The sequence below is a fragment of the Amblyomma americanum genome, chromosome 6, assembly GCF_052857255.1.
Source record: "Amblyomma americanum isolate KBUSLIRL-KWMA chromosome 6, ASM5285725v1, whole genome shotgun sequence".
NCBI lineage: Eukaryota > Metazoa > Arthropoda > Arachnida > Ixodida > Ixodidae > Amblyomma > Amblyomma americanum.
Window position 1 is genome coordinate 66,039,883 of NC_135502.1, and position 20,699 is coordinate 66,060,581.

At 46.9% G+C, this 20,699-nt stretch overlaps 1 protein-coding gene and 1 long non-coding RNA gene across 5 annotated transcripts; one reads left to right on the plus strand and one right to left on the minus strand.

The window, feature by feature from the left end:
* Positions 1-1,945: 1,945 nt before the first annotated feature.
* On the plus strand, positions 1,946-7,406 carry LOC144094756 (uncharacterized). Its single transcript, XM_077628666.1, has 2 exons — positions 1,946-2,033; positions 6,192-7,406. Exons 1-2 carry the CDS (start codon positions 2,004-2,006, stop codon positions 7,401-7,403), a joined length of 1,242 nt encoding a protein of 413 aa, XP_077484792.1. The 5' UTR covers positions 1,946-2,003; the 3' UTR covers positions 7,404-7,406.
* A 228-nt stretch (positions 7,407-7,634) lies between these two features.
* Positions 7,635-20,202, minus strand: LOC144094758 (uncharacterized). Of its 4 annotated transcripts, XR_013306561.1 has the most exons (7): positions 20,077-20,202; positions 19,860-19,946; positions 15,416-15,503; positions 15,276-15,318; positions 13,021-13,089; positions 12,394-12,429; positions 7,756-7,834 (listed from the first exon to the last, which is right to left on the minus strand). It is a non-coding gene; the product is annotated as an uncharacterized LOC144094758 (long non-coding RNA). The 4 variants fall into 4 exon arrangements; XR_013306558.1 differs by lacking the exon at positions 12,394-12,429 and having other exon boundaries at positions 7,637-7,834; positions 20,077-20,201; XR_013306560.1 differs by lacking the exons at positions 12,394-12,429; positions 19,860-19,946; positions 20,077-20,202 and adding an exon at positions 16,770-16,810 and having other exon boundaries at positions 7,635-7,834.
* Positions 20,203-20,699: the final 497 nt, after the last annotated feature.

Genomic DNA, 20,699 nt, shown 5'->3' on the forward strand with positions numbered 1-20,699 from the left:
GCATAATCGTAATAACTAATATCACAACCAGCCAGAAAACTGCCAGCTCAAGGGAAATCCTTCAAATAATGCTCGGTTGAGAGTCCAATCGCGCTTTCAGCAGCAAACAAACCAAACATCTGTCCAAGTTGGAAATTTGGCTGTCATGAAGCTCGTAGACACAAGGGGTTTTTGCGACTCCGACCTTTACAACGTGAAATACTCGGCGGAGGACGAATTTTCAGACGTTTCCGTTTGTAGCCGTGCCATTAAGGATTCGCAGTTCGTGACCGCTGACGCGAACAGCAGGTGTGGTGCGTTTACACGCTAGCAATACGCCCTATCGACTAGTTAACTGATTTCACGGGGTATTTTTTCATTTCTTTTCTTGTTAAGGCAGACATTCGGCGGATATCAAGTTACATTGCAGCGTTTTAATCCACTCGCGCAATGATAAAATACGCCTAAACTATTTCATAAAATTCAAGAACACACAGCTTAGAATAGTTACGAATAACCGCAAAAGATACGGGATGGAAGCAGAGACTTGCATTGTTTTTTCCTCCTTCACGTGACTTTTGCGGTTGTTCTTCACTATTATGAACCATCAAGTGGCCTACAACTACACGTTCCTAAGATGTACATATAGTGTCATTCTTTTTTCGAGGCAATATTTCGCTTTCGCCACTTTTCCATGTAAAACTAACCTAAGCAAACATCTTTTTTTTTTATTTTCATAATTTGAGCTTTCGCAGAGAATAGGGGGTTCGTCTTACTCGACAGCCTTTGTCTCGTTCCCTCTTCATGACAAATCTGAAGTCTCTTCGCAAATGATGCAACACGTAGTTGTACACGTAGTGAGCAACCCTTGTGACAAATGGCTCACCAGCTGACGTAACAGGGCTGCTGGTAATCTAGACTCATCATGCAAAGTTGTTGCCATCTCGGCCGCAGCTACTTTAGGAGTTGAGTGTATTCACTTCCTCTCCTCCCATCTCCTGCCATCGCGTGGGAAGTTGGGTCAAGAAGCTGACGTACAGTCCGCAAAAAAAAAAAAAACAGTCGTCAGTACATTAACAGTGCTATGTAGCAAAAATATGAGCCCCTGCTAGACGTCTCGTTTCGGCCTACGCTTTTTTTTCCCTGCATTGTTGTTAATAAAGGGCAGAAATAAGCACGTTTTCTCGTTTTCTCAACAAGGTTACCGCATCTACGACCACTCAGCCTGTAAACGTGCGCTTCACTGCGCGAACACGCAGGCCAGCACGAGAGAAAACAAAACAATAAGAGCGGAGAAGAAAGATCAAAAGCCATGTTTTCCGCCAGCGAGCTCCCCTTAAGAAGCAGCCCAATTTCGTCTCTTACGAAAAACGAAAAGTGCTTTAATTTTAAGCCCGAGACCGCAGCGACAATCCCGTCTTCTCCATCCCCACGTGGCGTGGAGCTCGGGGCGCGCGTGTGGCCTTTAGTCCCCACCAACGAACAAGAGCAGAAAGCAGAGAGCTCCCCGAGAAGAGTGCGGAGGCACACATTACCGCCAACTTACACGAGCCGGCGGCAATGACTGCGACAACCACGCACATCCTCAACAAACAAAGGTCCGCGAGGAGCAGCAGCCTTCTCCCCGCATCACTCCCCATCTTTCCCCCAACCTCCTCTCCCTCCGGGGCCATTGCTGATACTCTCGAGAAGATAGCAGCTTGAGAGCGCAGAGAGAATTCGCGTGATCTGAGAAATGTACCGGCAAAAAGGGGGAAAGGAAAAGGGAGTGAGGGAGGGGTAAAGACAAAGTAGACAAACCGGGCTCTCTTGGCGGCGTCCGCAGAAGCTAAAAGCTTCCCCCGAGTTGGCGCGCGCGGTGGCCTTAGAAGAATGGCAATCGGATTACTTGCCTTTCGGGCCTCTGGGGACTCGGCCGGTCCACTCCTGGTAGGCTATATAACGACGCTCGCCACAGACCGGAGCAACAGGCGCTACTCGTCTCATCGACGGCAGCGCACGCGGCATCAACACCAGCAGCAGCCATGGGACTTCGCCGTAGGGCAGCTGCAGGGGTGAGTGGTAGTGTCCCCATGGATATGTGCCTAGACGGTAGTGCAGAGGGTAGCCCTTTTTGAGAAGCACATCGAGAATGCGAGGATTTGCTGAATGCGTTGGCAGCGGGTGCTGATAATGCGGATGATCGACGCAAGCTCCCTTTTTTTTCGACGGGTCCGCTGCTGCAGCCATCATTCGACTCTTTGGGCGCTTGCCGAATGCTCGTCTCAAAATCCAAGCGGGTGAATGAGTACGCAAGGCTCGGTGCGTATGGATTAGAACGGTCGCGCATCTGTTGACACCTACGCCTCGCATAAGAACGAGTCACTGGGCTTCGCGCTGCTTGGGAAATATAACACCGCGCCTTCGCACGGTCTGTGCAGATAGATGTGCACACAAAATGAGTTGATCGATAAGCCGATATTTGTGTAATTTTAATTCTTATTTTATTTTCAACAACGCCACTCATTTTGACACTTTGCGCGCCTTCCTTTTTCGCCGTTGCTGCCTAACAGATGTATAATTGTCATTTGTATGAAACAAACTGAGCTTACTAAAAGGACTTAATGTGCACAAGGCAAGCGTTGGACCGTGTTTTTTTTTTTCAACTCTTGTGAACAGACTGTGGAATGATTATGACCTAGTGCCATTCTTAACAAGTAAGAGCGATATTTTGTTGACAATAATCATTTGGAATAGTCAAGGCCTGTTAATGGCAGTTTCCTTCTTACAGGGCTACGCCCCAATTTCTGGGGCCTCTTTATTAAGTGGTATTCGCACTTAATCGCGGTTAACCATTCACTGTTATTTTTTATTCAATACTGGGAACCTTGTACAGGCCAAAGCATGGATGTTTGAGAAGATAAACGAAAGAAATAGGAACAAAATAATTAAAACATCGTTAATGGTGGTTAGTAAAATACCTCTCTCATCCCCCTCTCTCCCCACCAATTCTTTAAAGTTAATATTATAGGGACCTCAGCTTAATTTCCAGGAAGTTTCACTTGCATTCAAAGATAAAATTTCTGCGCCTGTTTCGTTTCAGAGACCTAGACTCAATATTATCGCTTTCGCAGTAGCATCATTTACTCTGGTATTCGCCGCTTCTTCATGCTGACCTCGGAGATGACGTCGGAAAGGCGACGCTTCACCCATCAGTCAGGGCACGAAAAGGATTTGATTGGGATAAAACTGAAACAGAGTTGTTCACAAATGTCGTTTCTTTGTTACTGGATAAAATGGTCTGTGGCCTGTGTCGGGCTAGTCCCCTCGGTTCAAACAAAAAAAAACACTTATTTTGAGGTGGTGCACTCGTCGAAAGAATCGGTATACTAGAAATCCCCAGTCGTACTGTAGTGCATTTTGAGGAACGACCAGACACCCATGGACAGAACCGTCACATATGGTTCTTCACCAACAGGTCATGCCGCTCAGTGGTCTTCTTTGTACTCTGAATTTTGCGGAGAAGCAAACTTGCACATTTTTCACACTTCGTTACATGAATACTGGAGTAATTTTTCTTTCTTTTTAACAAATATAACGTGCCTACAATAGGCTAATTACTTTGGCGCTTTCTTTTGTACGGCCCAGTATCGCACATTCTTAGGCACCTCAAACTTTTTGTGTCAAAATCGTTTCGGTCCTCTTGAATAGGCTGCTGAACGTATGGAAACACGGAGGAATTTCACATTAGATGGCCATATTCGCTCCTTATACCAAGCTGAACCCTACAACTGAGGACTGCTCTTCCTGACGTGGACAGCAACCTACGTCCTGTTCAGCTACGCTTGTAATTGCCGTCATCGACGCTTTCCACGCCGACGACGGTAATCGTCATTGTTGTAAGGAATGTCATGTGCGCGGCTTCGCCGTTTTGAAATAGAAGACGCTTCGGGCATATCTTCGATTTCGTTTTTTTTTTTTACAGCGACAGCTGTTATAAACCCGTTCCGTGGGTGTAGCGTCGTAGTAGCAGTCGGCGTAACCTGAAGGTGGCAACCACAGGGAAGGAGGACAAGCAGAACGGTTAGCGGAGAAAAAGGAGGGTACACGGAAAACTGAGGAATGCGCCCGGAGTGTGGCTGCCACGGGGACTCCCCAAAGGTTATTTATTACCTTGGAAGGAGGAGTGTGTAGTGAGAGCGGTCGAATGGGCTGAAGGGAGGTGGTTACTGTGGTAGAATGAGGAGGGGGGAGACGAAGGAAGGTATTGCGGGAGCAGAGGAATCACCTGCAGGGTCGTTAACGGGGGAAAGGGAGAGGAGGGTTACCGTAGAAAAAGGCAGGTAGAAAAAGAGGAGAGGAATGCGAGGGGGGAGGGGGGGACGTGGCACGCTCCGCCTGCCGCGGCTGCTGTTAACGTGCCGCCCAAGGACAAGTCCAGTGTGTGCGTATGTGCGGGGGGGGGGGGGGGGGGGGGCACCACGCGCTGGTGCGACGGACTGGATAGGAGTGCTAGTAGAACGAGTATGTGTAAAAAACTAAAAGAGCGCTCTATAAGTATACGTGTATGCATGTTGTTCTCAAATTCTTTATCTCGGAATAGCGCTAAATAACTCACAGGACGGTTACGACTGTGTAACGCGATGTTCAGCGATTGCTGTTTAGGCGTTTAGTTTTGGGGGTATATTCCTGGCGCAGTGGTGTAGTGGTCAAATGATGCACCCCTGCACTGGCAGGCGCCTGTTCCAAACAGAGGCACCCGTAGGCTTATGCGACCCAGGTTGACGGTGACATAAGGTCACGTGTCATAATGACCGTCAAATTAACGCGCCCACCGGTTACGCCGACGGCGACGAAAAAGCCAGGGGCCAGGGACGGACGCCTAACAACTATCGCTGTAAAAAATACATTTAGCATCTGTCGCTGAATCTCGCGTCGCACAGTACTAAGCGTCCTCTCAAGTTTTTGGTTTTTCTAACATCAGCAAGTAATTTATTTTCATGACGCTGTCAATTTCCACTTTATACTCCAACCATCGCCTGCACGGGCATCGGTAAAGTTAACGTTCCGAAATCGTTAAAACTAAATTCTTGCAACAGACCTGTAGACACTAGTTCGATTTTTCGCTTAGGTGTGCAAAATGTTAAGTTCTTCAAAAACGTGCTTACAACATTACCGATATCTGCCATGTTTCGAAAGCTGTAACAATTTGTTTGCATAATATTAGGATGCAAAACTCACGTCGCATCGCGAATATTTCGCCTGCAACAAAGATAAAAGTAGAAGAAACTGTCTATTGATGCGAAAGTGAAACAACAGATAGAAGTTGTCACTTTCCAAAAAAAAAAATGTCACCATGAGGATCTCAGTATTACACACACCAACAGTCTCGTTTCTACGCTGTGTGTGCGCTTATCGGAAAGCAAGTTGATATGTAAGAATTGACCACCAACTGAATCATTAATTTTTTTTCCCTTAAAATAAGCTGCCTCAGTATTTTCGTAGGGCTTGTGTATTGACTGCAGCTGATATCTGCAAAAACTTAATCAAGTAGTATTGCTTAAGCATGTAAGTAAAATTACATTTTGATTGGCCTCTTCGGTTGGCTCCAGCAGTCACAGTAATATTTTGTCGGCAAAGAGTCAGGCTTAGTCAGGGCCTTTCAGGTAGTGCCAAGATCAGTACCACAGATTAAGAGCGTTGAGTACAGTAAGGCCGGAATGAAATGCGAGCTGGCATAGGGCGTACTTTTATACTTTTCAGTGAGACATTCATTTAAAAACAATCGGTGAATATGTATTTCCTAAGCCCTTTACTCAGAAACATGGCTCAGTCTACTCGTACACTGCAGCTCAAAGTACACAGGTAAAATATTTTCTTTTGTTCGCAGGCGTTATTTCCGGCCTGACTGTACGTGACTAGTGTTGTGGTCAAGAACTATTTCGGGCATGTGAGTAATTAGTGGTCGAATTTTAGCACGGGAAGCTCTATCCAAAAGTTGAAATTTATAGTAACATTTTCAGAGCTGGAATAGGCAAGGCACTATCCTCCCTAACACTAGCCGAAAGAGAACGCTATAACGACGCAGTAAATTCTAATGAAGAGACCCTTAACACTGGCCGAAAAGGAGCGCTGAGGCGACGCAGCAAATTCTAATGAATACTGTGTACACTCGTACAAATCGCGCATGTCTGAAGTCCCACCATAAAATGTCAACATGCTTGTTCCTACAGGAGACTCTTCTACTGCGGGTGTTCCTGGCGGCCTCCGTGGTCTCGCTAGACGCCTCGGCCCAGCACATGGTGGGCAGTGACGAAGCGCGTTCGCTGCTCTCCAGGGGCGGCGACACGCTCATCCGCTGGAACATCCCGCCAGCCACGCTGCAGCATATGCGCTCCGAAAGCTTCAAGCGCCAGTTCAGCCCGTGGGGCGGCAAGAGGAACGCCGCGTTCGACTACCTGCTGGACGCGCCCGGCGGTGACCATCAGGTGGCGGATGAGGCCTCCTCTTACAAGGTGCGCCGAGTCCATCACACGCCGAGCCTGAGGAACGCGGACTCGTTCAGTCCCTGGGGCGGCAAGAGGGCCCACGGCGACGACAAGAAGGAGAAGGACCAGACCTTCAACCCCTGGGGAGGCAAGAGGGCGGGAGACCGCTTCGCTCCCTGGGGCGGCAAGAGAGGCGCCACCTTCAATGCCTGGGGTGGAAAGCGGCAGCAGGACAACAGGAACTCGTTCAGCCCGTGGGGTGGCAAGAGGGCCGGAAAGTCCAAGCAGGTGGATGACGAGGAAGACGAGGAGCAGGTCTTCGCGCCGTGGGGCGGGAAGAGGGCGGCAGACGACAGAGCCTTCTCGCCTTGGGGTGGAAAGCGGGGTGGCGATGGCGACGGCAGGCAGACGTTTGCGCCTTGGGGAGGAAAGCGTGAGGACCGGTTCAACCCGTGGGGTGGAAAAAGAGAAGGACCTTTCAATCCTTGGGGAGGCAAGAGAGAGGGTTCGAACAAGGAGGGCTTCTTCAACCCGTGGGGAGGCAAACGAGGCGCTGACGATTCTTTCAACCCCTGGGGAGGCAAGCGCGGAGCCGATGATGCGTTCAGCCCATGGGGAGGCAAGAGACAGGACTCCTTTAATCCTTGGGGTGGAAAGAGAGAAGACGTCGTCTTCAGGCCTTGGGGCGGTAAAAAAGAAGACAACGTTTTCAGGCCCTGGGGCGGAAAGAAAGAGGACAACGTGTTCAGGCCCTGGGGAGGCAAGCGCCAAAGTGATGGTTTCAAGCCCTGGGGAGGCAAAAGAGAGGAAGATACGTCGCCAAGTGCTCCTGCGGGCAGGAGTGTGGCATTCGGGGGAGAGGGTCAGGGGCAGCCAACGTCTTTACGCAAGAAGCGGGATTCTTCTTTGCGAGAGCACAAGGTGGCGACGTCTAGCAGAAGAGACTCGCGGACGTAACCGCGACGCAGTTACCGCCACGTTGCATGTTGGTGGCAAGTGTCACAAACGTATAAAATAAAAAAGCGGCCGCTGTGAACGCACAAGAATAACAAACCTGCCATGAAGAGGCAACAAAAGGAGCTTGTTCCTTTTCTCACCGAAGACTATTTTTTGGAAGTAAACAAAAGTTTCGGTACCTCCACTGAAGAAGAAAAAAAAAGGTTGGGGCGTATACAACAATAAAAAATAAATGCGTACTTCCATGGACACCCGTCTAATTATTTGTTTATTGAGCACGTGCTCTTCATCGGTTAGAAACGACTTAATTTGTCATATCTGTCGGTGTAGAGCTTGTGGTAAGAACAACACATTGATGTGGTGCAGGAGGTCGATTCTTTATCCTGGCAGCTTCTCCCGGAGCGACTTGATTTTGTCGCCCACCATGCTACCTGTTTTTTGCAGAAAACAAGAAAGGAATTGATTATAATAAGGGTCATCGGTACTCCAGTAACTCAGCATCAAAGCTTACAAAGGACCATGACGACAGCTCTCGTATGATCTGTGCTCTAGTCTACAGAGTTGCTGCAAACGAATAGAAGGCAGCAATTGTTATGCTATTGCTTTGGGAAAATAATATGATATTCTCTTAGATAAATTTAAGTGAATGAGTATGGTTACGAAATACGGGAAATACCTCGGATACTGGAAAAAATGGTTTTTTACTGACCACAGCTGTGCAGTCTTTCGCACACTACACGTGTAGTTTCTTACTCTGCCAACTGCCGCAGTAAGAGAGCAGCAGAACAGATCATTGTGCGAATGTTTGCAATTCTTAAATAACAAAACAAAACTTCATTTCATTGTGAAACAGCGCAACAGTTTTAAGTATTAACAGAAAATCTAAACCGCACTTCAATAACTCCTCAAGAAGCGAGGCCGCTTAGGCAAACGCCTGCCTACACAGACCGTATTTAAAAAACAAGGCGAGTAGAGTCATTCGCCAGAGAGTACCTGGCTAGGCCCATCTGCACCCTCCAGTTTCAATCGCTGCTCTAGCCAATGTCCGCGTCGCAACTCCTAAAGGCGATATCATCAGTTCCAAAAGTTAAGGGCGCCCGCAGTTCACGCGGCCCCCAGGACAAAGCAACTGGTGTCACATCTATCGGTTCGTTCCTCTCTCTATAATTTTCTGTGCACATTGGCTAATTATGCGTCGAGCTTCCCCAAAAAAGTTAACTTTGAGAAAAGGGAGGCCGAAGTAATTCTCTCATTTCTCAGTGGACAACTCAACCACACCGTGACGGAAGGAAGGAAGGAAGGAAGGAAGGAAGGAAGGAAGGAAGGAAGGAAGGAAGGAAGGAAGGAAGGAAGGAAGGAAGGAAGGAAGGAAGGAAGGAAGGAAGGAAGGAAGGAAGGAAGGAAGGAAGGAAGGAAGGAAGGAAGGAAGGAAGGAAGGAAGGAAGAAAGGAAGGAAGGAAGGAAGGAAGGAAGGAAGGAAGGAAGGAAGGAAGGAATGGGGAACGGAAGAAATAGGAAAGCTAAACTTAAAGACTTATAAACCCTTAATCAGCAAAGCTTATTCCTTAACGGCCGAGAGGTCTGGAGTCGTAGAAGGCCTCGATACGTTCTCCTTATGCTTGTTCGTATTTAGGCGGGAAACGCAGGCGGCGGCTTCTTTCCCGTTTCCAATTCACGCCGATAGATCTCTGACAGAGCGCGCAGACCGGCGCAACACGCTACCTGTCCTGCACTGAGCTTTCTACGAGGAATATGGACACGGCCAACCTCGAGGGCAGGAGGAAGTAATGGCAGAGCCAAGGCCATGGACAAGCACCTCAAAAGAAAACAGTGTGTTATGTACGCCGACGCATCGAGGTACAAGGGCATAGGACCGCAGCCGTGATCACCGATTCACAAGGCAAACCCATCTACAGAACAACTATACCAATCAAATCCATCTGTACGGCGGAGGAGGTACGATAGCCCTAGCAATCTCGGATGCCAACAGAACACAACGCAATTACTATTCTCTGACTCACAAGCCCCCTGGCCAGCCTTCCAAAATAATAGGTTACCCTCATAACAAACAAATTCATTGGCGGCTGGCCGGGAGGAACAGACCCAGACAGGCAACACACGTTTGTTTTGGTCCCTTCCACTGAGGTAGAGGGCAACACTAGGGTAGATGCCTTCGTCCGAGATTTCACTAGCTGAGGAGCGGGGACACCGACAGAGCCCTTCACAACACCAGAAACCTACGGGAAAACAACCTGGGCGTGCAGGGAGAGGAGTAGTAAGTACACACACCCACATGGCAGCCTAAGCCGAGAGGAAGCCACAACACTTAGGTGCCTACAGCCAACACGTATCCAAGCAGAGAACTATACCCCAAGATATGGCCCACAAGATACAACAGCGAATGTGTCTGGTGCGGAGATGGTGTCTTCTGGAGTGGACTACGTTATACTGTGAGTGAATGCGTGTATAGATTGTGGCACTACAGTGGACTATTTTCTACTGTGACTGAATATGTGCATAGATGGGGACTTCTGGAGTGGACTGTGATGTGGACTGTGTGGAGTGATTCTGTGCATAGATGGTGACTGCGGGAGAGGAATGTGTGCTATTATAAGAGACTGTGCGCATAGCGGTGTAGATGCGACAGGTTTTAGGACATTATTAACATAGAAGGGACGCTACAGTGGAGCAATTGCCGGCAGAATAAGCAAGGCTAATCCCACCTGTAGCATTAAACACCCCAACTCAACAATACCTCTACGTTATACCACACAACATGGAGATGCAGGGCTTGCCCCATAATGCCTAAAATAGATAGCCCTAGTCTTGAGCAGTGGTAAGACCCTCTAGCCGACTCGGACCCGCAGCTTCAGCTCGCTGGACGCTGCTCGTGGACGTACTCCTGGACCACGGAATGCCGACCACTACTTCCACACCAAACCCTTCCTAAGCCACTACCCCTAACCCCCATTTCAGTCAATAAAGTCTATCAGTCAATTTACCCCATCGTGTGTGTGCGCTCAGTCGCTGCGACGATGTGCGCGGCCCGCGCAAGGGCAGTAACGGTGGTTAAGCTGCGACAGATCCGTCCTTCACTCCGGCACTGTGCGCACCCGTCCTCCCGACCACCTGTGCCCGGCTCCGCCTCCTCTTTCTCCCAGTGCCTCTTCTCCGCCGCGGTTGGTTCCCTGTATACGCGCCTGACGCCAGCAGTACGAATGGTACCTTGTTAGCCACTAGGTACCCGCCGCGGTAGCTCAGTGGTTAGCATGCTCGGGTACTGAGCGAGAAAACCCGGTTTCGAACTCGGCCGCGGCGAGCCCGTGTCAATGGCAGCAAAAGCAGTGGGCACCCCTGTGCTGTGCGTTGTCAATGCAGGTTGAAGATCCCCAGGTGGTCGAGATTATTCCGGAGCCCTCCACTACAGCACAACTCCCTCTCTTTCCCTCTTTCACTTCCACCTTTATCCCTTCCCTCAAGGTGCGGTTGAGGCGTCCATCAAGATGTGAGACAGTTACTGCTGCTTTCATTTCCTCCAAACTATTTTTTGGATGGCACGTCACTGCCTGAAGTGTGAACGTTTAAACTAACTTATACGTTCTTGAGGCTGGCATTTAATCATTGTTGATTTCTTTTTCTTTTTTGCTTGACAATACATCGCTTGCTCGAAGCTCCCGTTTCTAATTTTAGAAAATCCGTAAGTACGCCGGACTTCTTTATGTGTTTGATTCCGTGTAGAAATGCTAATATATTCAACACATTCGCATATTGATACAATCTGCTGAACTCGAGGCATATTCGTGTTTAAATTAGGCAGCAAATTGAGACAAGGGTACAACGTGGTAACTTGCATATCCTAGTGACTCAGAGATCAAAAGTTCTTGTTTTGCGATTCACCTTCCAATATTTTCTCTTCCTACTACCACTAAATTTCTTACCTCAGTTATATTAAATTGTTATTAAGATCGATGTCAGAACCCAGTATTTGCATAGTCATTTCTTAGGCAAACAAATTAAAGAAAAATCCAGGCTGTCGATAGCAAAAAATTATCGGCAATTACCTTACGCTCTTTAAGCACACTTCGCGCTCAGAAACGCAGACCTATGCACAGTTAACGAAAGTGTGGGGAAAAAAAGTTACAAGCACATGGTGAATTACAAGGCTGCTTTTTTCTTAATAATACGACGTAGTTCTATCAAACTCACCTCCTTGGATGTTAACAAAATTGTTCGCATCGGAAGCGAACAGTTTCTTTTAATGCTACACAGCGTTCAAGCGAAACTTGTTTTCTGATGCAAATGAAAATGATAGCCCGCGAAAAGCACGGGAATAATGTTCTCGTGAAATATTCTTTGTCAGCGTTCAAATAACTCATCCATAACATTGAAAACAACACCCTGACCAACGTGCGCAAGCAAGTCAAGCGGTACATTGTCGATAACAAACCGTGCCTCCTCGACGATATTTTTCATATTGTCAAAACGAATAATTGGTACAGGTATTGGTACAGGTATGATCCTCGAACACACGGGCTTGACGTCCCGTCTGTTCTCCGTCAGGTAGTTACACGCAGTGACCGAACGCTCCGCGAGTTCTACCTTGAACGATTAATAACTGGACGCCCCACTCCAGTTGCAACCTACACAGTGCTGTGCGCGTGTGTGATTTAATTCCTCTAAAATGAACTAATCACGCGCACAACCTGGACACATTACTTATTCTGTAAATAGTTTGTACATATTACTTCTCCCCCTGTCCTCTATTCCTGTCCCCTCACCTCTTTCATTTCATTTCTCCATTCTGCCTGCTGTCCTTTATTTCCGCTGCCCCAGCTCAGGTGCTTCAGTATCGATGGCAGATGCCGGGGCTAGCAAAAATCTTTTCCTTCCTTTTTTACTATTATTTTTAATAAAACCACTACCACCACCACAGGTATGATGTAGAAGCCACAAGAAGTAGTGAAAAGTCAGCGGAAGAAACGCAACTTACTTGCTTAGAAGACTCCTTCAAAGGGGCTAAAGATGTCTACAACGCAAAAGTGCAAAACTTCGGAATGAACAAGTGCTCAGAGCAATATTCACCGCTATTAGGGCAGCACGTCGCTAAAAGCTGATACAAGGCGACAACGATTATGCGGTGAGAGAGAAGGCTCTGCTCATTAAGTTACAGCAATTGCTGAAATACTGCGCACAAATTGCAGAGGCTTAAGCAGTCAACACGCTCATTCCATTTTCATTTTTTTTTTCTAGTTTAGACGGTGCAGAGCGCCATTATCTAATAGTATACGCTCCAATCGTCTGAAACACGTTACGTTCATTAGCGCCAATTTGTGTACGTCACATTCCGGTTCAAATACTAAAAAAAATTGCATCTTTGTTCTTCGTTTAATGCGATAGCACTAAAACACTCATCGGAAAAAAATGTGGCGTCAGTCATGAAATTCGCCCATTGGCTGGAGAGAAGTGACGTCACCAGACGTGACGTCACTTCTGGTAAAATCCACAGTTTCTGATGCTATCACATTGCCAACACGCCATGCAAATGGTGTCCCTGTAAAATTTTTGCTCTGTCGCTGTTTTTCTTGTCTTCTGTAGTACATCATCGCTGCTCCCTTACCGAGTTTCTTGGGTATCGATTTAATCTTCCCAAAGAGACCGGCTTCCTCTTGATCCTCTTTGAACCCGACTGAAAAGGAGGAGTATAGCAGTAGTCATCACTTCCTTTTCAAACAAGGAAAATTGTAACGCCTGTAAACTGTTCATGTACAACATTGTTGGGAAAACTTTTTGAATATTGGAACACTGTAATGTACTCGTATAGAAACATCGAAGGTAATAGTCCATTCTTTTGATATGTAGCAAAATCTTTCTTTTTTTAGTGTTTCCACCGCTCGCATTGAGCAATTAAGACTGCAGTAGAAGAGCAATAGCCAACGCTTTTGACGATAGCAAAAACATTCAAGCCTTCCGACGGAAGATGTGCGGACATATTAAATTTTATAGTGAAATCTTGCGATATATGAAAAAATTGCGCTCATATACTCTTCCCCGTTAAAAACTGCTTTTGCCCAGAATTGTCTTGTATAATTTCGCGTGTTTCAGGTTGCGGGCTGAGCGGAAACAGTATTCGCGTCACAAAAGGCAACATTTCTCCACTGGTGCATGCCCAGACAAATGTTAGTGGTGTCCTGGTCACGGTATCAACGATATTGGTATCGGCGGAGACAAACTGTACGCTCATAAACTTTTGTGAACAACCTCACGCTACAACCTCTATGCGAATCTTTACATTAATCTTTTATCAAGAATCAAGTCTTTGTTCGGCTTCGCATGAGACAATGGTTAACAAAGCACAGACGAGCACTGTCATTCATCTTTGCGCCGGTATGGAGCCGCGCTATCAATGAGACGGTAGTAAAAGCAGCGACCAGCCACCCATAGTACAGAGCGCAGGACATTTCTGCAGGTCACGGATCTTGTTTCTAAATGGTGACAGCAGCAACGGACTATGGCCTACTGTGATTGAATGTGTGCGTAGATGGTTTCTTCCGGAGTGGACTACGTTATACTGTGAGTGAATGTGTGTATGGATTGTGCCACTACAATGGCCTATGTTCTACTGTGACTGAATATGTGCATAGATGGTGACTTCTGGAGTGGACTGTGATATGGACTGTGTGGATTGATTGTGTGCTTAGATGGTGACTGCGGGAGAAAATGTGTGCTATTTTAAGAGACTGTGCGCATAGCGGTGTAGATGCGACAGGTTTTAGGAATATAGAAGGGACGCTACGGTGGAGCAATTGCCGGCAGATAAAGCAAGGCTAACCCCACCTGTAGCATTTAACACCTCAACTCAACCTCAACTCGCGAGGAATATTTTGTTAATCTTATTATATTCGTTTCATAACGCTCCCCTGCAAGTAATGATGTCAGCCAGTAAATTGCCGTCCGTCTTAGTACAATCCTGTTATTTCGTCAGGAATGAGTACGTCGAAAACTGCCCGAGAAATGTTCCACTGTTTGAAGAGTCACATTTACGAGAATACCAGGTGTCTGTGACGCTGCACTTCGTGGTTCTATCGAAGCAGAGAATGCGGTCGCTTCGCAAGATTTACCTTCATCGCTTATTTATTGCTAGGAAAGTTAGAAAGCGTAATACGATGTATGCGGATCTTTGAAGCTTCTAGGCTCTCGCACACAGGCTCAGTCCATAATGGAAATGGTGTAACCTAGAAGAGGTCGGTGTGGATTGAAAGCACATGTGAGCCCCAATGTCAGTGCAGTGACGGTTGCGGGTTGTTTATATTGCGCATTACTACACGGGGAGAACCATACTAGGTCACAACATGCGTCAGAAAAAAAAAGCACTCAGCATGTCTCCGCTTCTTTTCTTTTTCATGTGTTTCTTTCTCCATTCGCACGAAATTTGTGCTCTGTTGTGTTGCTTTTTATGGCATATGAGCATCTAAGGTCATCATGCGCCAAGAATAATATTAAATATGTGATAAATCTGCAAGAAAAGAATTCTGCTTTGCCTTCGACGCACACTTACGTGTGAATAACTTCGTGTGCATCTTAAACACACACCGCTACTTTTCTCCGTTTGTCTCTATTTTATTATTCTTATTATTTCCTTGTTCTCTTCTTATCGTATTAAATTCACGGGAAAAATATTAGAATTTTACCCTGGGAACAAAAGTAAAACGAAGCTGCAGTTGTGATATCAAAATAAACGCAGTACAACAATTATAAACCATTCTAAAACCATTTAAACACATTCTAAACCTGACAAAATTTCACGGGTAAAAATTCATTTGTTGTCTACTTTTCCTTCACGTGGCCAAGAGAAATACAGCCCATACTACATACGTTGTTCGTACTCTTCTTCTCGCTCAACATCCTCGGCCAGCACCTGTCATGTGAGACACGGGACATAAAATAAGACATTGCTCCTCATTGGCGTTACTTTTGCTGATCACTTCTCCGTCTTTCTCGAAAAGATGTCTTACCTTAGTTAACAACTGGGTCATCAGCAGCACGACGACGACCAATACCAGCATGGAGCCCCGCATGTCTGGCTTTTCTCTCTCGTGTCACCTGCGAAGAGGCGCATTTGAAATACTTTCCTTCAGACACTTCATTCCACCGCTTCTCAATGAAAAGGTGTCGCCAGCAGTGAGGCTGCCGTGGAAGGCAGAAGGCCATTTCTCTATTTCAGGTCGACATAAAGCCTCTAATTAAACTATGCAATCTTAACAATCATTACGGCCTCTGAAGAAGAAGTCTACAATTTATCACTTTTCTAGCACCAATTTCCAGTCTTTCCCATCCCCCGTCGCCAGCTTTTTCTCAGATGAAGCTATATAGCTTCACTATTTAGTGGGGACAATAACAGTAGCGGTGACGAAGACAACAGTGTATACTACCTGAGGTAGCGATCCAAAGCCGAGCAGGGATGAAGTGCTTAGATTATACATGCAGATGTGTAAGTACGCATAATACGTCCATATTTACGCTGAGATCAAGAATTATTCATAAAGCTCACGGCCTCCTTCTTCTGTGCGGAGTTGTAACTAACGGACGCCAAAGCCACGCAATAGCCTGGGCTATGGAGCACAGCAGAGCCGTCACAGTTATCCATAATAATGATTTTTTGTGTACCCAGCTAACGGCGCATAAATTTACTGCTATGTCTCGAGATAATGTATGCACAAATGAAGCGTAATCTCCAGCAAGTCTGACTTGGAGATGCAGGCTTAGTTGCATCGAGTTCGGTCTAGTTGGCAGTGAGAAGTGTTTATCGGCATGAGCAAACAAAGATTAGCCCAATATGAGCCGCGGCGGCTTATTGGTTATGGTGCTCGGCTGCTGACCCGGAAGACGTTGGTTCGATCCCGGCCGCGGCGGTCGCATTTTGATGGAGGATAAATACTAGGGGCCTGAGCAATATCAGTGCACATTAAAGAACCTCAGGCGGTCGAAATTATCTGGAGCCCGACACTACGGCGTTCCTTTAGAACATTAAACCTCATAAACCAACCAGCCAACCAACCAACTATAGGTATGTGACCCCTATGTATGCTGTCGTCATCCTATTTTGTTTTTCCTCAAGGCATGCTACGCTTAAACGAATGCACCAAATTAATGTTTAATAAGTAACATTTTTCGCTGTGACTTTAGTGACGGCTTTTTAATTTCCAGCTTCATGGTTATATATCCCTTAAAGTGTAATTGCGCGAATCTCCGAAGAAGGCTTAGCTGTCTAGTTGGTCATCGAATCGCAATAAACTTAGCTCCAAAGCTATTTATTCTAGGCAGTACCCCTTATTATTTCTAGTCAACTTTCCAGATGGATGTTCTTACCGCCTTGAGCTAACCACCCACACTTATCCGGACACGACACGACGTTCTCTTACTACTCACCTGAAGACCACTGGCTGGTGTCGTCTGCAGACCTAAACCAACTTTCCTAGTCTAGCTTGCGTAAGTAAAACTGCCGACTGGGACAGGCTTCGGACTCGAGTTTTTCAGTGGGGCTTTCTTAGTTGGCACCTTGTCCCCCACCTCCTCGCTTCCATAAATCTTCGTAAATAAGCGGGGCGTATTGTTCGCATAGCCGTTCCGCCTTCATGCGTCATCACTCAAAGAACATGTACACCGGCAGTGTAGCTGGAGCCAACAGCTGGAAACGTAGACATTCACACGTTAACGGGCACCCATGAAGTGTTACTGCGTGGAAAAGCTGAAATAATCGTAAATAAAGAAACGCTCGTTCTTTCAGTCTCTCTCTCTCTCTTTTTTCTTTTTTTACTGAGTTCAGAGGACGCAAGGACCACAGTGAAATAGCTTAACGACCGCAAGAAAAGCTACCTCGGCTAACATATAGCCGGTGTGTTAAACAGCTGCAACGCTGTCAACGCTTGAGTGTTGACGGGGGTCTTTAGTAAAGCTGGTTGCATGGCGGTGTTCGTAAAAACATTGCCCTCGTAAACCAACCTCCCTTACGAGTCAGAAATTCAAGCACTTAGTGCATTTCCAGAATGCTGACGCTCTTGAAATCGCGCCCTTCTTTTTTTAGGTCTAGCTGTCACCGGTTTTCACAAATGTGATGGCATTTCAATAGCACACGCTATTTCTATGTCACCCAAGCATGAGGTATTTCTAAATTATGCTCTATAACTGGAAACATAGAGAGGCGTTTCGTATTAACCTAGCAACTAACTCCTTAACGCCACTGCTCACTCTGTAAATCCGTATCTCGTAGCTGCGTGACGTAACTGAACGCGATAGTCGATTGGTTTGGTTTATAGGGGTTTAACGTCCCAAAGCGACTCAGGCTGTGAGGGACGCCGTAGTGAAGGGCTCCAGAAATTTCGACCGCCTGGGGTTCTTTAACGTGCACTGACATCGCACAGTACACGGCCTCTAGAATTTCGCCTCGATCAAAATTCAACCGGCTCGGCCGAGATCGAACTTGCGTCTTTCTGGTCAGCAGCCAAGCGCCATAACCACTGAGCCACTTTGCGGCGGGAATTTCGATATAACTTAGTCACGCCAATGTATAAATATTCCCATTTCTTCCCGTAGCCTAAGCATTATGTTTGTCGTCGCATTTATAGCCACGCAGATGCCATGCTCTTTCTTAATTAGCGCAGGCGAAAAAAAAAGGCAAATGTTTAAAAGAAACAGATAGGACCAGCAGGCACGGACAGCAGGCATGCACTAGACTAACAAAAGAGGAAAACATCTACATCATTCAAGAGACGCACAACAGTGTATAGCTTACAGACCCCGCACATACGTTGTTATCCCGAAGTCCGGTCCAATTACGTCACTTACTCGTTTTATTTTTTTAGTTATCTTTTCGGTGACACGAATGCATTCTATATTAGAGCAATGTGGCGTTGTCATGGTATTCTTCCCGTCGGCAGCTCACAAAACCACCGGAGATTTTGTCTGAGTTTTCCCCAAATTCTACCTTCTTTTTCTAAAACTCTGCCTTTGATGTTTTATCACACATTATCCAAAAGTTTAGCGTTGTTTTGTATTCATCCACTGCAAGCTGAGAAGAGCATGCAAAGTTACCACCTTAAAGCGGAGCACCCACTGTACTCAGTTTGGACACATGGACCTTCGATCACTTAAAAAATGGCAGCTTGCAGCTCATCTTTGCTATCCCAAAATCATGAGCTCAACTTAAACTCTAAACCTTGTGGCCTGCGTTAAGCTGCAGCCGGATCCTTCGCCATGGTAATAGGAGCAAAAACATCGTCGCGATGTGAAAAACAATAGGCTATAAGAGGGTTGGCGTAATTAGCAATAGCCTTGTAGCTACGTCTGTGCACAACATCACAAAGTCTCACAAAGTCGGACAGCCGAAAAGCCGGACTAGCCCATGACCGTAGTGATACTCTGAATCGCTTCTGACGAAGGACCATAGTGTTTGAACCTGACGCTGGTTAGAGCGTACGAGTCTTGAGTCGAACTCTTCACTGGGGAGTGAAACACGGACCACCTTTGCAGGTTGAGTTGTAAGAAACTGGGTTTGCCCCCGAAGGGGCGCAGCGGGGTTTGCGGAGCCTCCTCCAAGCACACACCCCTGAAGAAGCCGGGCGCCGGCCCGGGGGTGGCTTGTACCCAATTTACCGGTGGGTGTCCGGCGGTGGGTTTCGAACCAACCACCTCCCGCAGCCGAAGCGGACGCCCAGACCACTTTTGTTGTGCGGTTTTCCCCAGCGAAATTTATGTATATATGTGGTCTACGCCTGCATTTTGAGGTAACAACACCGCCTGAAAAACACAGCCCCTTTTAGCAGCTACGGCGGCCACATTTCTTAACGCAGATTTACTTTGGGATGCCAGAAGCCACTCTGTAGCTTCGGAGTTGTTTATTCCGTCAACGATACCGTGGTTATTCTGGTTTATTACGGTTGCTCATTAGTACGGTTATCCAAAGGTCGTCTGGGTGCAAACATATATGGTGAGTTGTAACACCATGGTTCCGAGCTCTCAAATGGGTGAACCCCCCTTGCACCATCTTGGCAAAATGTAGTGTGCAGTTACACTTCTTTCTTCTGCGACTCTTTCTTCTCCCTTCATCCCTTCCCTCACTGCGCAGTTCAGGTACCTTGGTTCCGGGCGTTTCCTTTCTTGTTATAATTTGAGCCGTGAAATGTGTCAACAAAGGGTGTGTTTGTCAACAATTGGAGCCTCAAACAGCATTTACGTCATCTGGCGTGCAGTTTTTTTTTGTGCCTGTATTTCTCGATTGGTGCGTAGTGTTTATCTGCATTTCTCATTAGGCACGGTGGCCTCGAAGAATTTTTCAGATCCAAGAGACATGTTATTTTAGGACGCATCGCAATGAAAATGCATTCCTTAAATTCGTTTCTAGAATTTCAAATGTTTCTTCGCTTGTTCATAATAGCACGTCTATGTAACTTCCCTACTTACCTGCCGTATACTCCGATTCCGCGATGTCTCTTACGCTTACGATGCGAAAGCTATTCGGTGCGGCAGGAGGAAACCACAATTCAGAGCCTATTGGAGAGAAAGCAGTTGAGGAGGTAGACGATTAAAATTAGGATAGTGCGCAACGCAGCCAACTGCGCGTTAAATTTCAACCAGTTTTGAACGCCTCAGCATGCATCGTCTTCAAACGCATACGTACCTCGAGGATCCTTTGTCGCTTCCACTAGAGCAGAAACTTCCTCGGAGTCTCAAGAGAAGACGTAGAACGAAGACTGCGTCGAGGCACCAGTGACATTGAAAGTGCTCACCTATCTACGGACACACTTTTCCCCGGCGATGATGGATACGCATCCCGCTGGTGGGCAACTGAGCACACAGTGCCAGGGCCGGCATGGCGGGGGTTTCCGTGAAAGATCCACCCGTCCCTTGTGTGCAGAGTCGGGCATGAAGAAAAAATATAAAAAGGAAAATGTTATGGGGAGGTGCTTAAGCGATGAAGGCTACGTTTTCTTTTGCAGTTAGATGGAGCTGTGCCGTACGTGTGCCTTTAGATCACGCGTGCAGACAGTTAATCTCGTCAAAAACAGCTAGCTACACTCATTATGCTGACAGTTTCCAGGCGCAGTGAGATGGCAACAGTCGCACGCCTTCTACTGGAGCTCTGAACAACCGGAATATTTCACTGCCAAAGGACAGAAAGACCGCTGTCTTTCTGTCCTTTCCGACCACGGACGGGCCGCTGAGAACTTATCCAATACCGAACTACATGTGTCGCTTGCGCTGTATAGCTTTACCATGTAGATAGTCAATAATACGACTGTA

What these genes read in the sequence shown, in the direction of transcription:
- LOC144094756 (XM_077628666.1), top strand. Translation starts at nt 2,004, where the DNA reads ATGGGACTTCGCCGTAGGGCAGCTGCAGGG. An exon ending in GCCGTAGGGCAGCTGCAGGG is followed by an intron (nt 2,034 to 6,191) that starts GTGAGTGGTAGT and finishes TTGTTCCTACAG; the next exon opens with GAGACTCTTCTACTGCGGGT.